Source organism: Mustela erminea, chromosome 8 (assembly GCF_009829155.1).
Source record: "Mustela erminea isolate mMusErm1 chromosome 8, mMusErm1.Pri, whole genome shotgun sequence".
NCBI classification, from domain to species: Eukaryota; Metazoa; Chordata; class Mammalia; order Carnivora; family Mustelidae; genus Mustela; species Mustela erminea.
In genome coordinates this window covers 54215448-54241614 of record NC_045621.1, presented here as the reverse complement: position 1 = coordinate 54241614, position 26167 = coordinate 54215448, and the positions used below count along the sequence as shown (strand labels likewise).

The window sequence follows — 26167 nt, the reverse complement described above, 5'->3', positions numbered from 1 at the left end:
TAGTGAAAGGGAAGGAAAAATAAAATAAGATAGAAACAGGGAAGCAAACTATAAGAGGCTTAACTCTGTAGAACAAACTGAGGGTTGCTGGAGGGGAGCGGGGCAGGGGATGGGCTAAGTGGGCGATGGTTATTAAGGAAGCACTTGTAATGAGCACTGTGTGTTATACGTAAGGGATGAATTGCTAAATTCTACTTATGAAACGAGTACTACACTGTATGTTAAGTGACTTGAATTTAAGTTAAAAAAAAAAAAACCCAAAAAACCTGGTTTCTTAACTTAGTGATCATTGTGATAGTCTGAGAAACTAATGCAGCAATTATTTTTAAAGCATTTGGCGACATTAAACTACCATCTTTCTGCTCCTGTTTGTCAGAGCAACTCGTATGGTTTTAATCTAGATTTTATCTAGATTTAATCTAGATAACCAATCACTAGAAAATGCTGATCTACTTTACAAGGAATCACACTGTTTTATTAGAGTTTATTCTCAAGCTAACACTTTTATTTTTCAGTTTATTTGATGTTATTGCTCTGTCTCCTTTAAGTCTTAAAGGAATTTTTTCCTGTTCTCAAATTATTGGAGTACCATGAGTCAAATTTTCTTATGGAAAAGAACCTAAACTTTTAAGAAGTTGGTTTTCATTTTGTTTCTAACAGAAAACAAATTAGTGAATTATTCACTGCCATGAAAAAATTTTGCACATTTTGTTTGTGAACGTGTATTTGAATTCATATTTTCAATATCACAAGGAAAATAATATGTGAATCTTTAATGTGTTTCCATTGAAACTTAATGAGTTTTCAGTGTGTCATAAATTAAATAATTAAATTAAAACAATTAAAATTAAAAATCTTAAATTAAAATTTAAAAATTAAAAAAATTAAAATTAAAATTAAAAAGTAAAGGTTGATAAGTAGTGGATATTTTCCATAATTATCTGTTTCCCCCAAGGGCAGGCTATGTTGGTGCTATATGATTTTACCAGCATCATGCAACATCAGTAGGGAATATTGAGAATAAATCTGATAGGGGAAAGGGAAAACTCCATGGAGAAAATTATATTACGGGTTCAAAGGATAGTTTGGGCCTTAATAAACATAAATAAACTAGAGAGTAAGAAGCTACAGATCAAATGAATTATCTAAATGTAAAATTTTTGATATTGGAAAATGGTAGAGTTTCTTGTTTGTTTTTTTTCCTTAGGTCTTTCCTCTGGGCTCCTGAAGCACATCATGGAATCTGCTGCCAGAACCACTTATAATAAAGTTGTCCTATTTACAGGTTTTTGATAAGCTGATTTTATCCTTTAATGAATAAGAAACGATGCCATTATCCCCTACAAAATAGCTAAGGTTTTACTTGAACAAAATCCGTTTGGAAATGTTAAGCTGGTTACACAGAACTAATATGCCTCAAGGTGGTCATTCTCTCTGGATTAAAGCTGTGGAACAATTGTGGCTCCTGTTACAAGGAAAATGACAAAGGGCCATTATGAAAAGGGACAAAAATCTCTGTTCCCAGAGGGGGACTGACAAGCTGAAAGTCCCCTTCTACAGGCCAACACAAAAGCCTGATTGCCTCAGATTGTTTGTTTATGTAAATCAAAATGCTGCCATTAATTCAGCAAGTGGGCTGCTCAGAGACAAAGAAGGTGGTGATTGGCTGGATGCTTGCTTCTGGGCTGGTGGCAAATCTGACAAATCCTGTTGCTTCTGTTCTAAGCTCTATCTGGACACCTTTAGGAAAAGCAGCTTGATACCAGGTACTGAAGCAAATACTTTGTATTCTTAGAGTAGGAGTTGGAACTACAGAACTTGAAGGGGAGAGAACACATCTATCAAGGATCCTTACACTCAGTTTCCTCATAGCTCTCTCTGCATCCTTGGACTCAACTCTACATTATGACAGATGTTCCAGGGACACTCAGTCCGGCTGAGTGCAATGGGGACACACCACCCGAAAATGGTCAACAATCGATCACTAAAACAAATGAGGAAGCCAGTGATGTGGATGGTACCCCACCATACTACCGTGTAGAACCCCCTCTTGAAGACCTACCCACAGAAGGAAATCAAGAGAAAAGTGAAAAATTACAAGGGAATATTGTAGGCAACTGGTCCACGGATGAGAAGATTCTAAAAGGTAAAGCATTTTTCCTTTCTCCTTGATTTGTTCAATTCAATTTGTAAACTCATTTGTAATTCTTTTGATAAACTGTTATGATGGAAATGTGCTGTCCATCCTCCTACCCATGTCCTTGCCCAAATGTGGTCTCTTATTCTACTGGGGCTGGATAACTAAGGACCAACCCTCTGCCTCAGGTCAATTCCAGGCTTATTTATTTGATAGCTTTAGACCCTGGACAACTCCCCCAGCCTCCTTAGCTTTCCCAGTTAGCAGAAAGCAGAAATATAAGTACTGATATTTGAAGCGTTGTTGTGAGGATTACTAAGTGTTGGTTAAATGTTCACTATATTATTTATTATTATTATGGACAGCCCCGATATTTTTTAAGCAAAGAAAATTCAGCATTTCAAGTTTTCCTTCTGAAATATACCTGAACTTGTCTGAATTCATGGTTCTATAACTTACTAGATGGAAAAGGAGAGGTTATCCTTAGGTTTATAAGTAGGAACCAATGAAGGACTGAGTTGGGAGAGTGAAACAGTTACTTTTAGTGAACACAATTGCAAATCAAATCGATCTATGTAGCTAGAGTCTAAATTGATAATTTATTTAAACTTAAACTGCTTAAATATAGTATTAATCTTGTGAGTATTTTTTCCCCCCAGAAAAACCAGAAGAGAATCTTTTTATTGTTCATAAGGCTATCACGGATCTTTCTCTCCAAGAAACAAGTGTTGATGAAATGACATTCAGAGAAGGTGAGAGGAACTTCCATTTTGTACACAGACGTTGTCTGACTGAATATGGATGGTAGTTTTTGCATGGGATGTTCTGTGAGTGTGATGTTGAAAAAGCAATCCAGACAGATCCTTCAAAAGCTCAAAGCTGCTATAGGCAGATAAGAGAGTAGTCTTGATTATCTGTGGGTTTCACCTTAAAAAGTGTTCCAGAAGCATCAAGACTGAGACTGCATAGGTTGGTCTAACTGATTGGCATGCCTTGACCTGACAAAATGATATCAGTCTCTTAATAAGTCAGTCCACTAAGATTTATTTAGTGTCTCGAAATCTGTGTCAGGCACCTTGTGAAATATAAATGTTTTAAAAATGGGTTTATCCTAAAAGCTTACTATTGATATACATTTTAAAATAATATTATAAATTTATTTGATCTATAGAAAAATTCTAAGCTTCTATGTAAGCTGAAAATGGCTATCTAATTCTTGTTAAAGAAATCTACCAGGTAATGAAGGTAATTTTAATTGTGTTCTTTCAGAAAATGAGACAATAAAAAGAACATTGATTTTTAAGTGACATATTTCAGATAAACTCAAGAGACTAAGAAACACAAAGCCTTTTAGATTTTACTTCTAAGAAGATACCTATGTTGAAGCCATTTCCAAATCAGGTTCAGGATAAACATGTATTAATTAATCACTCATTTCTTCTTTTGCAGCCATAAGCATCTTATCTCAAAACTGAAGTTGGTTCTTTAGACCTTGAGCAATTTAGCTTAGCTTGGACCTTAATAGGCAAAATATGGAATTATTTTTTTTTAAATATTATAACATCACATAAAATTGTAGATGTCAAGCAAGACAGGGATGTGACTGGCAATTTTGGGGGTTTGTCCACTTTGCCTGGATACCTCCCAGACTATCTGCTGTCCCTATGTAGCAGTGGAATGTAGTAAGGAACAACTATTATTAAGCTTTTATGTTAACACAGGTAATTTATAAAACTTAAGCCTTAAGCTCCATGAAATGAACTAAATAATTTCTCTGCCCTTATCTTTCTGTTTCCAATATAACAAGTTATCACAGGCAGGGATCTCAAAGTGCATGTAGAGACCCTTTCAATTTTTTTTTTTTTTAAGATTTACTTATTTATTTAGGAGAGAGACAGCATGCACACATAATGGAGAGGGGCAGAGAGAGAGGGGGAGAGAGTCTCAAGTAGACTCTGAGCTGAGCATGGAGCCTGACTGGGGGCTCAATCTCATGACCTTGATATCACAACCTGAGCTGAAACCAAGAGTCTGACTCTTAACCAAATGCACCACCCAGGTGCTCAGAGACCCCTTCAAATATCTGATCAGGAAATCCACTGGAGGTAACAGTTTGCTAGGATCTTTTGTTTTGTCAAATACAGAATGAAAGCAGTCTGGATTTTTAAGTAGATGGTGTCAGGGTGAATTTTTCCCTGAATGAATTCTTTTGTGTTTGGTGGAACATATGCTTTTCCTGTAAGGCACATGTTGGTGTCTTCTATTTTCACAATGACAAACAGCTATAAAGTCTCCAAAGAGAATACTCCTTGGTTGAAAAACAGCAAGATGCTAAAAATATTGAGGAAAAACTATAATTTAAATTCAAGAAGTAATTTCATGCATGACAACTCCATGCCTGAGTCATGGTGTGAGCAAAAAGATCAGCTTCTTTGGCTCTTATGGGAAAAAATAGAATAAAAGAAAGCTTACTTAAGATTACAGAAAACATGCTAATGTATATTTATTTATAATGTAAAGAAAATTAACTGGGCACCAACAACCCAATAGGAATTGTGTACAACCAGTTAGGACTTCTATCTCTTTCTGTAAGTATACAATCTGATCCCTGTGTTGGGAAAACAAAACAAACAAACAAACACAAAAAGAGAATGAAAAATCTTGAATGGAAATGGACTTTGAACATCTTTCAGTGAAAGTAGAAAGCTGTGATGGGGAAAGACAAAGACAAACACTGCCTTTCACTTTATTTAAGGACTCTTATGGTGTTGAAAGGGAATACCCAACACACTACAACACACACTACTGTAGTGTAGTTTCAACACACTACAGGTGACTAGACTGAAGTTTGGGATGAAGAAATGGAAGCCTGACAAGGCACACAATCTAGACAATATTTTAAAGTCACACATAGACTGAAGCTTCTCATAGTAGCCCCTTGAGAGGTGAAAGCCCAGAGAACAACCTCCACTCTAATTCTTTCTAGCAAACTCAATTGTTAAGGATATGCTGATGTGATCTGTTTGAAAAGTGAAATTTGACATGAATTAAGCCTTGTAAAAGTCACTGCACGGTACCAAACAACTTGAGTTAATTAGTCGTTAGTAGGGATATGTCTAACGTAACAGGCTAATCTACCAATATATAGAGAGGACCACAACAAGATTTTTAAAGTCTGGCTCTCTAGAAATCAATGGCAGATCTTAGATGACATTGTGTGTGCTTTGATGGGCTTGGTGTCACTGTTAGCCCAACATAGGACCCCTGACCACCCATGGCTTCCTGCTCCTCCTTCCACAACTGGTACTTTAGCACAACTCTGAGAATCATGGTAGCAAATACTGAATGCGCTACTCTGAGCATGCCCAGTTGGGAGGAGTCATTGTTTTTACTACTAGAAGAAAACCTTTTTTCTCCTGTGAGATATTTTTCTAATTCTCCTTGAGGAATGTGGTGTGTGTGTGTGTGTGTGTGTGTGTGTGTGTGTGTGTGTAAAAGATAGGTCCAAATATTTTATTTTCTATGTTCACATTTCTAGTCACTACAGACTAGACAGGATTTTAAAAGTCTGTCTAAGGAACATCAGTCTCACTAGATACAACAGTCCACAACAACAAAAAAATGTTTTATGGTCAAATGAAGTTGAGGCATCAACTTCTTAGAGATCCACAATATTTATTGGCATTTTAAAGGCTTGTGTAAATTCTGAGGCTTACTTAACTGTGTTTAATGTGATATTTTCCAAACTAATTTGATAGTACAACCCATTTTATTGTGTAAAACATATTATTAACCCACAAAATAATATCCTATAAGGTATGTATAGGGAAATGATTGTCCAGAAACATAATTTAAAGAATAAGAGTTGGGTATCTCAGGGCACCTGGGTGGCTCAGTGGGTTAAGCCTCTGCCTTCAGCTCAGGGCATGATCTCAGGGTCTGGGATTGGACCCTGCATAGGGCTCTCTCTTAGCAGGGAGCCTGCTTTCCCCTCTCTCTCTGCCTGCCTCTCTGCCTACTTGAGATTTTTCTCTCTCTGTCAAGTAAATAAATAAAATTAAAAAAAAAAAGAATTGGGTATCTCAATTATCAATTGATTTTGCTACAGGACATCAATGGGAGAAGATTCCTCTGAGCATCAGTAACCAGGAAATAAGTAGACAGAAGGAAAGGATTGCTGAACAACTTCTAGAAGAGAAGGAAGAGGAGGATGGGAAGAACAAAGCTCTCCAGGCAGCTGAAATTGAATGGTTGGGATTTCGGAAACCTAGCCAAGTTGATGTGTTGCATTCTAAACATGAGGATGAGGAAGAAGTTTGGGATGAAGAAATTAATAATGATGACGATGATTGCAATGATGATGAAGATGAAGTTCGAGTGATAGAATTTAAGAAAAAAAATGAAGAGGGTTCTCAATTAAAAGGGGAAGGTGATGCAAATGAGGACTCCCCACTGAGCAGCCCCAGTTCCCAACCTGTGACGCCTGAGGAGCAGCCAACCTTTGGGAAGAAGAGTGATATCTCTAGAAATGCTTATTCAAGATACAATACAATATCCTATCGGAAAATCAGGAAGGGGAACACCAAGCAGAGAATTGATGAATTTGAGTCTATGATGCATTTATAAATTAAATGGAACTGAGGAATTCTCCTGCCCACTAAAGCAAAATCTAATTCTATTTTCCTGAGACACATTTTTGCATGTCTTATTTGAGTCATCCCCTTTAAAGATGTGAAAGCTTAACCTCTGTTTCACTGTAGGAAAAATATGGAAATAATCCTAGACAAAATTCAGTCTGGTAACCTCAAGTCAAAAAGCTTTAGATTCATTCATGGGCATTTGCTTTTTAAAATTTCACTAATATGGCCTTGTGTGATAAGCACTAAACAGCAAACAGCAAGCACCCCTAGAGAATCTGGCATGATTTGGCTTGTTAAAAGTAACAACACTGAGAAATACAGTCATCAAATGAAAGAGGACTATGAGAAATGACCTGTATTTCTTTTGGTATCTTTCTTCCTGTACATTGAGGGTGCTAGAAAGTCTGGTATTAAGCCTATTTCATTTCAACTTGTTTTTATAGACACTAGCAATAAGCTGTCCAAAATGTTTTGCCTTTCCTATTATCTTCAGAAAAGATTTTAAGTGGCTTTCCTTGGCATCTACAGAGTGAAAAATCTGTATAGGCCTTCTTCCTAGGTGTTACCATTCACTGAATTTTCTCACTAGAGGGGCTGAGCAGTTGTCAAGTCAGGAAAATTTTGTTATTAAATGTTGGATTTATGCAGTCAAGATGAATAAAATCCATTGTGAGGTTGATACAGGGAGGCACTAAAAGATTGGTGGGCAATAGACTAAGGAGTCAGATAGTTTATTTTTGTGACTGAAAATAAAATCTCGTCTAGCACAGTTAAAGTCATTAAAAGTGAAAATGACAGCTTTAGCACAGTTTTAAGAAAATACCCTTCTCTATTACCACACTTTCTCTTATTAACAGTATCTCAGAATAATTTTCTTTCCTTAGAAACCCAAGACAACTCTAGTCATAACTGTACTAGTTACTATGAAAATAGAAATAATTATCTTAGGATATTTTCAAAGTAGAGTGTGAGCATGTATTTTTAGTAAGAAAGCTCTGATAGTCGTTGGGAATATAGAATTTACTGGACCTCAGCCCAAATCAAGATGCTTAAAACTGTGCCTATGGAGTTTCACTCAAGCCAGTGTATCAAATAATGTATTAAATATTTATGAAAAGGGAGAGTCTATATTTTTATTCTTAGATAGTTTCATAATTTTTCATTTCAGGCTTCCATATATATCACCCTGAACTTTCTGTCACCACAGATAAAGATATTTTTGGCCCTGCAAATAAAAAGACAATTCCTTATTGTCTGAATGTAATACAGTCTCCATTGTACTATTCAACCCTTTGTTTATTTCTTTTTCATTTTGTGAAAAAACCCGGGTTAGGCCTTCTTAGATTATTGCTTATTTATGTGTAACAAATCCCACACATTCTAATGGAAATTTCTTTAATTCTTCCTGGTCACATAATATATTTCCAGGATATCATTTACTATTATTTACTGTTTACAAGATTCAATTTTGAATTCAAGATTGAAGTGCTTCTTTTATTCTTTCAAACAGATATTTCACAACCTGATCATGTAAAAGTGCTGTTGCTCTTCATTTGTAGAACCTATAGATTTCATTCTTGATGATGCAGGTTTTTCAGAAGAAAGTCAGAGAAAATCAGGTGTTTATTGGTAAATTTAGGTAAAAGATTGGTGCACTCAGACAATTTCCTATTTATTTAGATCCTCTAAATTGTTCCACCTGGGCAACCTATTTTCTTTTCTGGGTTACTGATGAGCCCTACAATTTTCTACTTAACTTCAAAGCACAGTATTGTGTTATCCATCAAGGAACAGGAGCATATTGTTAACCTACCATCAACAGAGCCTCTATTTTTAATTGTTCTAACAGAAGTGTTGAATTTCTATGGAATCTGAGTGAACTGGGTGGTCTATGGTGTGACATAGTCAAGCTACTGGCTCTTATGGGGATCCAGTACAGAGTAACACTGGCCTTCAAAGCTTTGTGCTCTTATAATCTAATTAACCAAGCATGAAAGATACTGTCCACAAAGACTTTTTCAGGGTATGTTCAATGAGCAAATGCTTAATGCTTATGGATGAGGCAGTGCAGTTACAAAAGAGCACTGAAACTACTCTTGGACATTAACACCCAGATGCTTCCATCTTACACTAAGGCCACAGAGTTAAAGTGATCAGAAGCAACATGATGGGGTTAGGTGACTATTTGATTCTTCATAACCTAGGAAAGGCAAGGTATGGTTCTGATTTCATGAGGGATATTTAACATATTAGACATTCCTACAGAACAAGTTAGAACACAAATTGGTAATAATACTGGCAGATTTACTGCTTTTGTGATCTAAGGTTCGGGTTGGATGGAAGAAGGTCTCTGGTACCTGGTAGGAGGGGGAACTGATTTCTTGTGAGAATGTTGCTATTTCTTACATGACTTTTAATTTTTCTTAGTTTTGGGGTGAATATGAATTAATAAAATCTCTATTTCTTTGTCAATATAAAATTTACTTTTCCTATAATGCTATATTGGAAGACATGGGATATGTCAGAATCCACCTATCATCTGTCTACAGTTTAAATAAAGAACTGCTGTGTCTGACTTGCTTTCAATAACAGTGTGTGTCCTTGTTTTTGGTGTGAAGGATTTATTTTCTTTTGCTGTCCTTTAAAATTTAGGAAGAATGCTTGCATATCAGCAGCTACTAAAGACCATTAAGAAATGATGCTTTAGAAATCAAGAGAACACTTTATTTAAATCCAAAAAGCATTATTTATTTCAAAAAGGTCTTAAAATGATTGTAAAAAGAACAAAAAAAGAAAAAGAAACACAAAAACTTCTGGCAGGTAGATACCTAATGTTCCTGAAAAATTTGTATTATTTTTATAGGAACTGAGCTCTTGTTTAGATACAACTTAACTTCAACAACTTGAAAAACACATATGTATCTCTCTCTAGCCATCAAGGAAATACATTTAAACCATGCTGACACTTTTATAGTAACTGTTTCTGCCTATTTACATGGGCTAGTACTTTTGGCACATTTTCAAATGAAGAACGGACATTTAAGTTTTTCAAAGTGATAGGAAAAACACTTAAAATAAGTAATAATAGAGAATTATGGAAAAAGATGAAGCACCAGAGTATTATAAAAAAGAAATATGTTTGACCATGTGAGAAAGGCAACTACTTTTAAAGGCTTAACTTTCATTGCTCTATAAAAACAAGAGGGCTATAAAAAGTAATGTCAAAAGTTGTAGCAAACATTTGCCAATATTAAAATATCAGACAGTAACATAAAAAATATGAATACCAAAATGTGCATACAGCTCATGAGGAACACGAAGTGACTCAGCCACACAATCAACATAAACACAATGACACAGGTAGTAATCAACAGCAGAAATCACCCCACAGATACATGGCAAACTACAAAATCAAAGGACAATGCCTCATAATCAACTGCCAGTGTGGGAGAGTTTTGGAAATGAATTTGGAAAGTAACCTGAATCTTTAGTTAGTGACTTCAAATTACATATTTGATTCCTTCTTTATGATAACATCAGTGAGTAGAGGCAGAAAATTGGTTACTTCAAAATGTTCAACTTAACTCCAAATTCCTTTATATTCCAGTGTTTCAATCTTGTTGTCCCATTAACAGAAGTTTTTAGGGAATCAATAAGAAAATTCACTAATCTGACCTTTGCCTTCTCTTATTTTTCTGTCCACCTTTAATAGCTAATATGTATAATACTAGCAATGTTTGGGCAGTTGTTTGAAGGAGGAGAATTAAGACATGTGCATAATCCGAAATGTATAAGCATCTTGATGATTTAGAGTTTGGTTACTCCCTTCAAGTATGGAAAGTGATACCCAGAGTCAAAGTCCACTGGAGATACTTTTGTACAGAAGGCCAGATGCAGACAAAATTGTGCACTTAAAAGAATTAAAATTATCCAAAAACATTTCATAGTTTTCTTTATATTTGTAAGCAGGAAGTCTTGGTCTTATTTTCTCCCTCTTCAAAGCATAAAATGTAGAGATTCCTAGATATAATTATATATACACACATATAAGAATATATACACATACTTTTCTATATGAATATATGTATGTATATATACATATATATTTACAAAGATAGATGCATTTTGGTCAAGTAATGATAATCTAGTCCCTTAAAAAATTGGTTTTTATATCTAATATAAAGGTTTTATTTTATACAGATATTTATAACTGAAATTCTTGAACTGGTAAATACCAATCAATCAATAATAAAATAGAAAGCCTCTGTTTTCAAAGATATTATCTGTTATTTATTTAATGGCAACTGTCATCATTAGAAACTCACCATATTAGAGGTTGTTCTGTTTGCTGAAAAATGAGAACTTTCCTGTGTTTTTGCAAAACAATGATTCACATAAAGTTGCAAGGAGACCCTAATTGGAATGATAACTCCTAGTTGACCCATTAGGTTGAAAACAGAGGCATTGAATCTGCTTACTGTGACGGGATTTTTTTCCCCTTTCTTTAAGGTTCCAACACCTACCTGAAATACCATCCATTAAACCTCATCAGCAGTATTTAATACTTTACATAGCTTACGCAAACTTGTCCACAGAATGGCTGTTTGCCAAAAATAAATATTTTGTACATTAGCTTTGGTTAGTGTTCCTTTTCTCATTTCAAGGCTTGTGGCTCATAGCAATTTTTAAACAACCTACACAAAAGTTGTAAAAGCACTATGGTGACAATCTACACAATGAAGTAAAAGTTACAGGTTTTGGTTCGTATTTTAAATTAAAGGACTCTTCAATGTTTACTTCCCACCTCTGTTCAAATTGGGCAATCTGTCGGCTTTGATTAATGGTTGGGGAAAGAAAGAGGTGGCAATATTATTTAAGGGGAAGCAATCTCTCTATGTCTGCTTCTCCTTCTCATATTTATTATAGGAAATGGAAAAGATTATGTCCTGCATGAAGTCAAGGAGATAGACCACTGTAAAGCATGTGGGGATAGCTAAACTTAAGCCCACACTTAGGTGATTAACAGAAAGGGTGCAGCCTCTATATCACAACCAAGGGAGACCTAAGACTTCACAATAAAGGGATTTTAACTGAGCCCACCTGAGCTGACTTCCCTACTTAGAGAAAAAAACAAGTCATAGGAGCATGAGACTCTTTTCTTCTACATCTCCTCCTCCTCCTCCCTCTCCCTCTCCCCTTCCCCCTCCTCTTCCTCCTCCTTGTCCTTCTTTTTTTTTTTTTTTTTTTTTTTTTCCAGTCAGGAAAAAAAAGAATGGAAACTAGATTTTAATCTCTTACTAGTGGGATGCTCTTAGATAAAATACCTCTCAGCCATCCTCTTTGTCTGCATAATGAGAAGAGTTAAGACCTAACTCTCTGAGTTGTGCACAACGGTGAGATGGGGAACAATTGGTGCCTAGCACATGACAGGTACTAAAAGATAATCAGTTCTCATCGGGTTTCCCTTTATTCCCTGTAAATTCCTTGTTTATACCAAAGATATTGGGACCCTCATCTGAGGCATAATTTCTTTTCTGTGTTTGAACATGGAAGTTAAAGTTGTTAAATAAAGATGGTACTATCTGGCCTGCTTCAACCCCACTCTCTTTGCATGAGAATCCCTTGAAAATCATCCTAAACCATTCATAAATTCAGGGTTGACTGGAGAATTTGAATTCCTATACACTATAACTGATATCTTTGCCCCTCTACAATACCTAAGGCAATACTATAAGCAAGGTGTTTCCTTATTTAAGAGAATATTTCCAAGTTAGTTGTGGAGACACTAACAATACATTGTGATTGTGGCATATGGTGGTTTTTGGCCCTGTGAATGACAGCTGATTGAATGTCAGCAAGCAGAATTGAGCAAATTTGATGCTGGTGATAAAACATGGTTGTACCAACAACAGCTGTGTCATCCTTCAGGGAGAAGCTCTGGGTAACTGCTGAAAAAGAGAAAGGAATGGTGCAAACCAAAAAGTTCAGAAGCACTCAGATGGTCTGGTAAGTTAGGTTTTGATCAAATAAGTCCTGTAAAATACCGAAACTATGCTTGTGTTTAAAGTAACAAAACGTATAGACACTTCTCTAAGAAAAGGCAATGACTTAAGCCAACCCACGGAATACTCTGATGTCTCCCAACACAGCCTCCTACTAAAGAATTTAGGGTTGGGGCACCTGGGTGGTTCAGTGGGTTAAGCCTCTGCCTTCGGCTCAGGTCCTGGGATCCAGCCCCACACTGGGCTCCCCACTAAGCAGAGAGCCTGCTTCTTTCTCCCTCTGCCTGCCACTCTGCTTACTTGTGATCTCTTTCTCTGTGTCAAATAAATTAAAAAAAAAAAATCTAAAAAAAAAAAGAATTTAGGGTTGAATAGGACCCTAATGTGTCCCACTCAGGGGTTTCTCACTAGACGTACCAGAGGCCTAGTAGCATTTACACTTTTATTTTAGTCTTCTGAAAACAAAATATAGAGGGTAATGCTTTAAAAAGTGTTGGTAGGAGATTTCACAATTAGTCAATACTCTGACGTTTAGGTCTATAAGACTTCCAATTTGTGACTAGTTCCTTGCATCTTAAGAGTAGTTGAGCAAATACATGGAAAAGCTCTTTTTAAAAAATTTTTCCAAGAACAAACATGTCATGTATGGAAACAATCCTTTGCTATATTGACAACCATATAGCTTTGTATTAAGTCAAGGTGAAGTCAGGAAGAGCACGCTCTGAACAACAGACTGTAGAAGTTTTTTTTTTGTGAAAACATTTTAATTTCTTTCATTGCTATGCCCCTAGGTAAGTGTTTCCGAACCATAATTTGTTTTTTTCTGAACAGACTTGATGTGTTTTGTGGAAACTGTTTTTGAATAAAAAGCGTCTTCAGACAGGGGGCAAAAAAACCTTTCAACATTTTTGCAGTTACACAAAAAATTGTATGAGGCACTCAGCACATTCGGTTTGGTCAGCAATTCAGTTAGTCCTTTGGCAACTGACTTGTGTTTTATCCCCCATATGGCTCTGTTTTGAAAAGAATTATCTCATTTTCTAGTCATTCTCTTATCTCATCTGCAATGTCAATTATCTAAATAAAACATCTTAAATATGATGCAAATAGGCAGAACTCTTTCCCCTTCTGAGTCATAGCTATAGCTCTGTTTTTGTGCAATTAATTGGGAGATAAAATTAAATTTTAAATAGGAAGTCAGAACTAAATAAAGATGCCCAGTTTAACCACCAGCTCAATTGAACAAAGCTTCATTTTTATATTAACAAGCATATAGCATGGTTTTCCTCCAGACACCCAAACCCAGCAAAAATGTTTATGTCTCTCTTAAGAATGCTGTGGAACAGATTTATTTAGGCCAGCGGCCTGGGGCAGTGAACTGAGCCCTGTCTCTAGAGATCCAAATTGTTATCCTCATCTCTAACTGGTGTAGGACTCTTATGTAATATGTTTTCAGGGCATCAGTTTTCTTACCAAAAATGAATATAAAGGATGTTAAGATTTCTAGACTCTCTTTTGGTATGCCTAAATACTGGCATATGTAAGGTTAGGAATTCAATGTGGATTGATGAGATATTGTTTCCTCAGATTTATCAATGTTATCATCAGACCTGCACCTAAGGCCTTATCTCTCAGCCCCACCCCACAGAGGTGCCTGATTCCTTTTTTTTTCTGGCAAGTCTAGGTCAATTTTTTTCTTAACTCTCCTCCAGAGGGTTTCTTACCTCATTCTCTTCCCCTTTCATTATGTTTATTTCATTTTATTCCTACTTTGAAATCTTTTAGAGCTTACTTTTAGCATATTTCATCCTTGTGAATGCTGTTAAATCTAAAGTCATATTTTGTATAAATCTTTAATAATTGTTAGTGCTCTGTCGCTGCTTTATTCGTTTCAGCTCCTTTTATTTGGTCTTACATTACACTGCAATTAAGTGTATTTTTGGTGCCTTTCTGGTGACTACAGTGCCTTATGGCCTAGCCTCTTTCTCCTTGCCTTTTTTTTTTTCTTTTTTCTTTTTTAAAATATCCACCTAAGTCTTAAAAGTTACTAGTATGACCGTTTCTTAAAAGTGTAGCTTTAAAAGCACAAAATGAATTGAAACCATGTCCATATCTGGAACTGAATAAACATTTGACTTCCTCACTTATTTTTTCCACTGACTCAGATTGGGAAACAAAAAACAAAAAACAAAAACCTTTATGTAGTCATCTAGATCAAAGTCCTACCATTGAGTAGTATGATAACCGATACTCATTCAAACTGTTAGGTGCGCAGGCGTGTCGCTGGGAGGGACTTCACCAAGATGACAGCTGTGTGTTTCTGACGTCTTTTTGCCATTGGAACTCAACTTTTAATTAAAAAAAAAAAAGCAAATAAAAGAGTAGGTTCTCATTGATTATACCTACTTATGGGCCAAAAGAGCTGGTTATTATCCAACTCAGTCATCATGAATATCATTGTACTTCCTCAAGTACTTTTGGCTTCATTTCCTGTGTTTCCTGTTACATGTTTGATTGCATGGGGAAGTTTGCAGGCTGAGGTCCATCCAGCACAGGGCAGGAAGCATGCAATTCAAAAGGCCACCTAGAGCTGAAGACGGGCTCCAGTTCAATGTTAGGTTGTTTCCCTGAGCTCACTTTTGGTTTCTCAAATATTGCGGGTTTTTAAATCTCCTATTCAAATGCCATTAATTTTGAAAATGTAAACTACCATGGAGAAATACAGTCCCTACGTCCACTGTCATTTTCACAGTGTCTAATGGGTTTACTAGATAAAAAATATTAGTTGTTCTTTAGTCTTCATAATATTTTTCAAATTTCCACTTTTGGTATTGCTTCTCTGAGTCACAAGCAGCAACTTTCAGGGTCTTCTGAGAAACGTTTCCTTCTAAGCATAACAACTGATGATAGTTCCCAAAAACAATGTGATTCACCTGGAAAGAAAAGGGATCTGGGAATGAGCCACAGAATGAATTTGACAACTGAAATATAAAGAAATGAAAACTAATAAAAAAATTTTATTTTTGATTTATTAGGAATTCTTCTGAACTAAATGAACAACATGAATATAGTCTTTGGACTGTATTAAATTTGTCTCCATCTCAAACTAACTTCTCACTTCTTCAAGCTACAGGGCTTTTAAGACTTTTATGACTTCCTTAGGGAGGAAACAAAAGATTTATTTTCTGATGGGTCTGGTAACTGTATTATTTAAAAGAAATAATTCCATATGGCATTTGCTATATTTGATGGACGATGGCTCTTTAACTGATGGTGGTCATGAAAAAACAACCATCACAAAAAGCGAGTCAGTTAATTTCTTAATTAAGTTCATACCTTTGAAAGCAAACTTAGAATACAAAGTGCCAGAAATTATGTATATATTTATAAGCTATCCACCATAATATCTGATAATATGTAATGCCTGATGTTCAGAAAATCCAGATGTAATTAAAAAAAAATCAAAGGTTATGCTGGAAATTAAAAAAAAAAAAATCAAAGGTATTTCAGAGTTCTATTATTTGTTAATATTTATTGAATATCCTAGAAATAATAGATAAACAACTTAGAACTTGCTCATGACTTTATAATTTTTTCACCTATTAATCCTCTCATTTTTTCCATGACTAGGACAAAGATAATCTTAATTATATGTATATTATTTTGAAATGTTTTAAAAAATATAACAAATAGGGGTAATTTCATAATAGTGTATTTTAAAGATATTCCTACAAAACCACTGTCATCCTTGTAAGACTTTGGAAATATGATGTTTGAGTATGCTCATGGTTTTGTAAAGGAGTTGGCCTTGAGCAAAATCATCCTGGATTATCTACAACATTCTGCTAGTGGATTGTAAAGAGGTAATTGAATAACTTGTCCCCAGTCTAAAGATACTTGATGAAGGGACAAGTGGTGGAGAGTCATTCCATGTCACAGTACATAGGAACTACCTATGAAAGAATTTCCTCTTAGGGGTCTATAATCCATAACACTTGGAGTGAGCTGGCCTAGAGAATATCTTTTAAATGCAGATTAGAAATGTATAATTTTAACAATTCGTTGGTATTCAGGATCAAACTCACTGTTACCCTATTTCCTTCTAAGAAGCTCTCAATTCCTAATGCTAAAGGGAAAGACATGTTCCTGTTATTCAGTCTTTTTCTCTGTTTATTTTTTAAAGACTTTACAAGATATGGAGGACTCAGGAGGTTTAGTATGAAAATTACCAAAATACTAAAAATATAGGGAAGACTATTATCAAGATATTAATCTCCATGACATCTAGCAGCATGGAAAAGGGAACTTAAGGCAGAAGAAGACAGCTGTGTGACATGCTACAAATTCATAAGCACAAACAGCATCGGGAAACATTGAATTATTGCCATCTTAATTAAATTACTGTCTTACTAATTGGCTTGCCATTTAGAGGGACCAAAATTAAGCCTATATGAAAATCAGCTAATGAGAGCTTAAGTTCTCAATGGGGCCAACCCCGTTTATAAATAAGACCTATGTGATTTAAGGGCTGCTGGCTCCTACATATTCTCTAACTAGCTTGAATTTTTTTCTGGTAACAGACTCATTTCCGGAGATTAAAAATGTGTTCTCATTCTCATCCTTTCTCACCCCTGGCCCAGCCTCCAGCTTTCTTTGGCATAAGGTTAAGGAAGCAGAAGGTAATATTTGATAGATGTTTATGGATTTTTCCAACATTATGCAACATAAAATTAGTAACTGGTACACTATTAATTCCTAATTTTCCTAAATAACTCAATGGTAGTCATTATCACTAAAAAGAAAAAAAAAATGCCCAAAAGGAATTGAAATATAACAGAGAAGATTGAAAGGGAGAAAGACTGGGAAATATGATGTTGACCCCAAGTAGAAAGAAAAATGCCATGAAGGGAGTAGTCACTGATTGTGACATCAAAAGAAATGGATGCACTCCAAGGGGGAAACAAAGTGCTTACTTTGGCGACAACCCTGAGCAAAATGATGGTCTTCGTATACCCAATGTATTTTGTGGATTTGGTGGTCACTTGCAGTGAGATAATAGAAAGTTTAAGAAGGTTGACCTGAAATTATTTTTGTCACCTCAAGATCTTACACCAAAACTTATCACTTTGTATCTTGTTAAAATAGAACTGGGGAAACCGATCAGAACTTTAACATTTATCATTTTGAAGGTGAATAGTATATAGCAGGGGTGGACTGGTACGTATTAATAATTGGACCTCTGGAAAAACATCCCTCGATTAGTAGCTTAGGGTTGTGTAATTCCTCCCACCATGGCTGGTTTCAAGCTTTCAGGGTGATGTCACTGAATGTGATGTTGGGAAGTGCATGAGGCACACCGTCAGCTCCTATGACAAGCAGGTGGGAGCTGCCTCCACCACCTGTTGAGGCCCAGGTCTCTGGGAATGAGGAGGTGGGGGGTGAGAAAAAGTCTCCCTTTATGGAAAAGAGTTAGAACGCTGAAAAGCAGAGTCATTCTAAAGTGCAAAGCTTGTAGGAAGAACACTGCTTCTTGCTTTCCCTATATACTTTCCTTCAGGCTTTTCTGATAACCAGGGAGAACCAGTTCTAGCCCATAAGCAGGATCTTTGGCATTGTTAGTTGACTGAAGTGAATGACTTATAGAAACAAAGATGCTGATAGCAATATAACCAAAGCAACGGGTGGCTTGTGTTTAAAAAATAACAAATTTGAAATAAATTTGTAAAAGAAAAAAAGGACTTGACAATTTGCAAAAATATCTGTTTATCTCTCTGTATGAACTTTTTACACTGCCTCTTTTGCCATAAACACATTGAAAGCTTCCGACTGAGGACGCGGAGAATGAGAGTTTTATGTCCCATTTAACCGGAAGTTGGATTTGCAATAAAGAAGAGGTACCCATATTTTACTTACCAGCTCTGGTTGGAAGACTGATGTTGATTTATGCAGCCATCTTAGCCCTTTGTTTCTATTATCACAAGGGTGCAGCCTCAGGGTCCCGGTTTCAGGCACAGGAGCTAAGCACCACTCTCCATGTTTAATAAGTCTTAGCCAGGTGTAATTGAATTGTTGAAGCTGTCGGTAAATGAACAAGGAGAAGGTCACTTTAGGCAGCAGATACAGGTAGGGTCTCTGCCAAACATTTTGGTTAGCGATGGCTAAGGATATAGGCACTTGGGTCAAATGTTTTGTACCCAAATCCCAGTATTGCCACTTTCAATTCTGACAGCATGGGTATATTATTACCATATTTAATTTCATTTTTATTATTTTTAAGTTGGATAGCAATAGGGAGTATCTCAGAGAGTTGAGGTAATGACTGTGAAGTTACTGTAAGCCCTCAATAAATGTGAGCTGCAATAATAATAATTATTTAGTACAGTTAGTGTATATCTGCAAATGGAGGTTATTTCAGGTGGTCTGAATCCTAGACAAGCCTGGTGCTTGAAGTAGTGGAACCATCTGTAGCCATTAGGGCCATAAGGAGATCCAAGTCACAGTCCTAAATTGCTTTGGTGGAAATTATTATGCTTCTTTGTTTAAGACTATCCAGATTACTGGATTCCTGGAGGTTTTGTAGGAAAGGCTAAAAATCTTTCTTAAGGCTAAAAAAAATTTTCCTATTTTAAGAAAGGTTAAAAATCTTTCTTTGCTGATAGCAGAAAGAATTATCAGGTTCTGCTCTGTTAGCATCCTGTGGTTTGTAAGAACTACTCTTGGGAGAAGTCCAGTTCTGGGGAGTTGCCAATGTCTAAAATAAATACTGATTCAGGTAATGGAACCATGTTTTCAGTTTTTTTAAGTAATTTTTCCAGTTACTTACACCCTAGTATCATCTGCCTGGTCAATTTATTCTAAGTCTGTGGGTCTGCGGGAAATTTGTTGTTTCTCACCAATGTGAACATAAAAAAAGTAGACGGCTGGTAAAAATCTATCTAAATGCCTTTGTGTAGAGAATCATTTGTGATGTAATTGAGATTTAACTTAGATCATCAGGTATGTCATTGGGTTAGACCTCACCACTCAAAGGGTAATCTCTGGACCAACAACAGCATCACCTGGGAGCTGGCTGGAACTGCTGAATCCCAGCCCCACCAGGAACCTATTGAATCAGAAATCTATATTGTAACAAATTTCCGGGTGATTTGTATGCACATTAAAAATTGAGAAGCATGGTCTTATGTCATAATAAAAGGAAGTTATATGGCTACTAAGAGAAGCTAGGCATTACCTTTAAAAGGGACATCTCAAATGGTTGAAAAGTTAATAGCTAAGGGGACTTTCTAGGTAAAGTGAAGGTTAAGGCTTGGTGGTTCAATCCTCAGCCTTTATTCCTTTCGAGATTTTTTGGATGAATGCTATAAACTGGTTTGGTATTAAACTTCATTAATTCTGCCAAAATAAATTAACTTCCTCCAAGTCCCTTTACTTTTTGTTATTAAAACAAACTACAAGCTAAAAATGAGGAAGAAGACAAAAAGGGAGATGGGGGTTTGTGGAAAGCAGGGCCTACGTATTCATACTTTTGCCTCCCAGTTTCCCCTTGAGAGCCTCAGTGGTTATCCAGACCACAACTTGGATCTCCAGATAAAATCCTGGTTAATCAGGTACAGAAAATCACAAGAAGAATGCGTCTTGATGGATTGAATTAAATAATACCTTACTTTCATATAATTTGGACTACTTGTGGTTTTTTTTTTGCAATTTATGATTTTATTTCCTCTTTGAATTGTTAATATGAGTTGTATCTTTCAAATGGGTTTCTGACACGTTTCTCTTCCTTCTACCTCCTCTCTTTCCTAATTAAGAAAGAGCTTCCTCAGCCTCAAGTTTACAGTCCGTAGCTGAATTGTAGCAGCAGAGAGGACAAAAATGTCTTTTCCGCTTTAATTCAGAGGTAGAGGGGAGATGTGGTCAGAAATAGAAGCAATATCTCTTAAGTCAAAGCAAATAGGTAAGCCTGGGGCAACCTAGATTCTAACCACAAAAGAATTTCTTTACCAAAGAGTGATCTACAATTTTAGGAAGCTGAGTTCTACTCATGAATTGATGTTTCTATGAGTTCTATTTGGCATCCAAACCAATAATATCTGCACAGAATGAGAATGGGTGGGGAACATACACTGAAGAGGGAGGTACCATCACTCAGAGCTCACCTCCAGCTCGGCAGAGTCCCTGCTCTGGTCTCCCCGGCTCTCCTTCCTCCCCTTCCCATTGTTTTCTGAGTTTGTCAGTGATTGTTGAAGGGTTTCCACCATGGATCATGGATTATGTAATTTGCATTACTCTCAATATGGATTCAGGAGAACTGAATCAACAAAATGGCTCCCTTAGATTATTTGAAAATATTCTCTGCCTTTATTTCCTTTATTATTTTTCCTTTAGATGTAATTTTTATTTTTCACATTTTTTGTCTTTATTATTAGAACAGTAAATGTCTATGGAGCACTGAGGGTTAAGTACTGGTCTATATGCTTCATCTGTATGACATAATTTGATCCGCAAACCTGATTTAGGGGTTGGCTCTGTTATAACTGCTGTTTACCTAAAAGTTAAAGGATTTGCAATGTTAACACACTTGAAAGTGATGGAGCAACAACTGGGTCCCTGGTGGGTTGACTTTGGTATGCACAATTTTACTCCCTTAGTCACTATCTTTACATTGAGTGGTGGGCTACCTTATCACCAACCTTATGATCATGCAGCAATTTATAAATTATTGTTTGTACAGCAAAAATGAATTTCTCAAGTGAGCAGTAAATGTACCACACTTGCACTTATCAGGTACACCTGGGCTTTCTATCAACTGTGTCTTTGATGAGAGAGAAAACCCAGCCCAGCGGGTACCTTGCTGCTCGCATCACAGTCTTCCAAAGTGGCTGTGGTGTTTTCAATGGAAATGCATTTGCCCAAGGCCACATTAATAAGCTAGGGAACAAAATATAAAATATGCATTAAGAAAAAAAATATTTTAGAGTAGAACAAGACATTCAGAAAGCACAGACTATAAAACTATAATAAGGTTAAAAGATAGTTAAGTTGATAGCTTAGCATTACTTAGCACTATACGATTTTATTGGTTGCTATCTCTAACAGAGACATAATGTAATCTTGCTAAAGTACAGCTTCAATCTGTCAGTTTAAGCCTATGATTCAGCCTCAGAGCCAACAAACAGAAGCTTTTAATTAACCCTTGCCTGGAATGCTAAATAGAGAATGAGCAAAAGGTAGCATGAAAAGTAGTTATTTTCTTGTCTCAAGTTTTTCTGATGCATACATTAAAAGTCAATGCACAGACTTGCAATTTAATCAAACCAACAGTTATGGGCTCTGTTCCCTGGCTGACCCCTTCAAGCAATTTCACTGCTTAGGCACTGAATCATAGATAAATTGAGTCCTTCAAAGAACAGCAGATTCCAGCTGATTCCCTGTCAGAATCTTCCTAATGACTCAGGCAAGCCACAATTCATTACAGGAAAGTCATGAAAGCTAATACAGAGCCAACCTTAAAGGCACTATCTGGCAGGCCCCCAGGTTTTTAATGGATTTGCAGGGTCAAATATGGAGGCAGCTTTCTATAAGTCACCATTTAATGCAGAAAAATGTTGATTCCCTTGCCCCCTTTGACATGTTGGGCAAGGCTAACGAGATGGTGAGTTAATAGTGCAATTTAGACTTCTTAGATTTCTGGAAGAGCAGTGTAGAGTCAAGTCTACACTCAGAAAAGCCTTCTGAGCTGGGAGGTGGCGAAGTCTATGTTGGCAAGGATACTATTTGTGCCCCGTCCTCTTCTGAGGGTGTTGTATGATATAGCTGTGTAGCTCAGAGTTGAAAGCCTTCATAACAGGGTGCTCTTGGAGTGGCCCTCCCTTTTACATGCATAGCTTAGCTTGCAAGAAAATCAGGGGCATCTTCGGGGACCAGAAAATGCAGAAAATGAAGTAAAACAAAACCCTTTAGAAAGTGGGAAAACTGCAAATATTGGTAGGCAAGGGACCAACATTATTAAGGACAGGAGAAAAAACATGGGTAAGCCAGAGGGTTGGAACTGCAGTCTTTCACATAAAGATGGATGACTAAAGAATTAGACCCTCAGTAGAACCTGGGAAAAACAATTTACCTCGTAGCACAGGGAGACAACATGGTAGCTAGAGTCTCCCTTGGGAATCTGAACCTTCTGTGGACCTTCATCTGGGTTTGAGATACAAGTTTACTCTACTTCCATTGGATAGGAACTTTGACAGACATAAAAATAGTACCAGGTTGGGGGTCCCTGGGTGGTTCAGTTGGTTAAGCATCTGCCTTCGGCTCAGGTCATGAGCCCAGGGTCCTGGGATCTAGACCCACATCAGCTCAATTCCAAGGCCTGCAGCAAAAGGCTCATGCTCAATGGGGAGTCTGCTTCTGCCCCCTCTGCCAGCTCACCCCCCCAACCCAGCTCTCTCTCAAATAAATAAATAAAATCTTAAACAGCAACAACAAGTACCAGATTGGTTACTTCTTGGGTGGCTGGCATGTGAAACAAATCTAGAAGGACAGAATTTCCATCAGAAATCTTCAAAGAAAGCTCTATTCACAATGTAGAGTGACAAATATGGGGAGAGACTATCCACCAGTAGTAAATGGAGGGGTCAGGACGCACAAAAGGAATTAACTTCAGAGAAGAGATTTCATAGAAATGCATGAACGTAGGATAATCCTGGAGATTACAGAAAGGAAATGTGCTCCAATTGTTCTCTGGATTTTAACAGAGATAAACATAAACTTCTGTATTTGTGGATTACCCAGAAAACATTCTCTCTTCCCACGGGTTTAGAAACCTGGTTTCAATACAGCCGAACAGGTTGTACTGCTCCAGAATCTCACAGAACTTCCAGTTCGCTCATGTTTAGCTCTCTGCTGTAAGAGGGAATGCAGCGTGAGCGGCTGCCAAGTGTATTTGGCCGGGGATCCTATTTCTGGCAGCACAACTAACATTGCCCAAAGCAGTGTATGGGAACCCCTGGTTTAACTGATTTCTTTGTATTTATTTTGTACAGTCCCGTCTGCCAAGCATAGAAAAGCATTAGATAGAGGGGGAGATTTTTCTTTCCCTTGCTTTCTGCCACCCTTCGCTTTCTCTGAAGATTTGTTTCCCTTCTTCCCTACCAGAAATTTCTGGAGAAACTACTTTTCTTCACATAGAAATGATTCATGTACTCCCAAAGAGTTGTTATTTTTTATCTCATTATGAATGGTTTTAAAAATTGATTCATTTATTTTCAAGAAATTATATTTATGATTTTATTGTAAACCATTTCAATCTTTTTGAAAAAAAAATCAGTCAGTATCTAAATTTTAAATCACCCATTTTGAATTATTTCACTTTCCAGTTTAGGAGGTGGAGTTCCCCACAGTTTATCCCAGAATTACTAAACCTTGGGCTATAGGCTATTTGCTAAGCATCTAATTCAATACGAAGACACATTATTAGTGAGGTTCTTTCTTTCACTAAGTATTTGTGGTTCAAAAAGATCTGATGTGTTCTTATAAAAAAATGAAAAGGAAACAAAAGAGCTTGCACTGGATTTAAATTCCTAAATTAGTTGAAAGAAGGAAAATGTGGAGCAAATAACAAAAAGTTGCAGAGTTTATTTTTTTGGGACTCTTCAAAACTGTCTGTTCAAAATAATGGTCAAGTTAATCTTAGTCTGAAATGTCTGGAAAATAACTTAATAAAAAAATAATAATGCTCCTTACTGGTTATTTCAGAAGGGAGGAAATGATATCTTCTTTATGATTTGTGTAAGGAAAGCAACAAATAGAATTTTTAAAAATAATTTAAAAGTATTTTCTGCATCTTAATATATTATAGCTCAGGCATCAGCAGAAGGCTGTTTTAAGAGCGTTTCAGAAATGTTCGTGGGAATGCAATTATAAATTAATCTCACAGAGGAGGCAAAAGGTAGTTTTTTAGTTCCCTCTGGTGGTTAAAGTTCAGTAATGCTCTTGCTGAGAGTCTGTTAGGACAGGAAAAAAATTACTATGGTGAGAATTTCTTTTTCTCTTACTCAGGAGTTAGAATTAAAAAAGATAAATGTAAATTTATTTTACAGACACAATTTTGAACAGCATATAAATCCAGGGTATTCTTTCTAACGGGTTACTTAGAAAAAGACACCAGGTTGAACCACTAGAAATAGTAGCTATTCTCTTTTGACCTATAAAAATGACAATTTTATACTACATTATGTTACATACAAATAGGTCACATGTACTGGTTTGTCAGTTGAATTTTTTCCATTTCCTCTCTTCCATACTCTTCCAGAATTCTCCCCTGTACTGTCAGGGAGAATGGCTCTACTAAGTCCTTGTCATCAGGAAATTTCCTAGGCGGAGAATGATTGGTTTGTACAATTCACTTTCTAGGGAGAACTGAACAAAAATGGCCCAAAACAGCAGGCTTACTGATGATCAAGTCTGAGAACCTCTTTTATGAAGAAGAAGAAAATTCTTAAAGAAAATGAAATAATGCCAGGAATATTTATAAATAAAAATAAATGAGAAAATAATAACGCAGATAAACCGTATGCATGACTGGGAAAGAGCTCTAGGTCAAGGCTTGACTAATCACTTCTAAACCCATTCTGTGGTAAATAACCTCATGTCTTGCCATCCTCTTCAAATTAAGCCCCACTCCTAGAATGGGTTTGAAATAGCTTTCATCCAGGTTCTCTGCTTTCTTGCTTTAATTTCTAAGCTTTGTACTCTGTCCAACCTCTTTTGTGTGGTTTCTTCCCCTTTTGGTACCTTACACTGTGCGCTGGAATTTTTTTGGCCATCATTTGACAATTTCTTTTATATTCAACCCGTCTGACATCTGTAAAAATGGAATTAAATCATGTCGTCCCATTGCTTAACCTTACTCAATAACCTCCTGTTACATTCAGTAGAGGGGGCGGGAAAAGAAGAAAGAAAAAGAAAAAGAAAGAAAGAAAGAGGGGTGCCCGGGTGGTTCAGTTGTTAAGCCTCTGCCTTCGGCTCAGGTCCTGATCTCAGGGTCCTGGGATCGAGCCCCGCATCGTCGTCGGGCTCCCTGCTCCGTGGGGAGCCTGCTTCTCCCTCTTCCACTCCTCTTGCTTGTGTTCCCTCTCTCTCTGTGTCAAATAATTAATAAAACTTAAAAAAACAAAAAGAAAGGAAGGAAGCAAGGAAGAAAAAGGAAGGAAGGGGGGGGAAGAAGGAAGGAAGCAAGGAAGACCCTTATCCTGCCCACAAGGACTGTGTGACCTGACTTTCTCCCTCCTCCCCTTCATATCGTCCCATTCCTCTCATTCATACCCTGACAACATTCATCTTGGCAGTTCTTCAGGGCCTGGACAGTCATCTATCTTAAGACTTTTTGCACA

The 26167-nt window shown here is 36.6% G+C and overlaps 2 protein-coding genes across 2 annotated transcripts in view; one reads left to right on the top strand and one right to left on the bottom strand.

Annotated features, from left to right (window-relative positions):
• Positions 1–1646: 1646 nt before the first annotated feature.
• On the top strand, positions 1647–9353 carry ERMN (ermin). Its single transcript, XM_032355631.1, has 3 exons — positions 1647–2146; positions 2797–2889; positions 6246–9353. Exons 1-3 carry the CDS (start codon positions 1906–1908, stop codon positions 6761–6763), a joined length of 852 nt encoding a protein of 283 aa, XP_032211522.1. The 5' UTR covers positions 1647–1905; the 3' UTR covers positions 6764–9353.
• Positions 9354–13527: 4174 nt separating this feature from the next.
• The window catches only part of GALNT5 (polypeptide N-acetylgalactosaminyltransferase 5), a 44239-nt gene continuing 31599 nt past the window's right edge, over positions 13528–26167 (bottom strand). Inside the window, exons 8-10 of the mRNA XM_032355630.1 lie at positions 21627–21707; positions 18693–18854; positions 13528–15712 (exon numbers count right to left, since the gene is read on the bottom strand). Of these exons, the coding sequence (XP_032211521.1) occupies positions 15572–15712; positions 18693–18854; positions 21627–21707 (384 nt within the window). The 3' untranslated portion in view covers positions 13528–15571. The remainder of the gene's footprint in view (positions 15713–18692; positions 18855–21626; positions 21708–26167) is intronic.

What these genes read in the sequence shown, in the direction of transcription:
- ERMN (XM_032355631.1), top strand. Translation starts at nt 1,906, where the DNA reads ATGACAGATGTTCCAGGGACACTCAGTCCGGCTGAGTGCAATGGGGAC. An exon ending in GGATGAGAAGATTCTAAAAG is followed by an intron (nt 2,147 to 2,796) that starts GTAAAGCATTTT and finishes TTTTCCCCCCAG; the next exon opens with AAAAACCAGAAGAGAATCTT. An exon ending in TGAAATGACATTCAGAGAAG is followed by an intron (nt 2,890 to 6,245) that starts GTGAGAGGAACT and finishes ATTTTGCTACAG; the next exon opens with GACATCAATGGGAGAAGATT.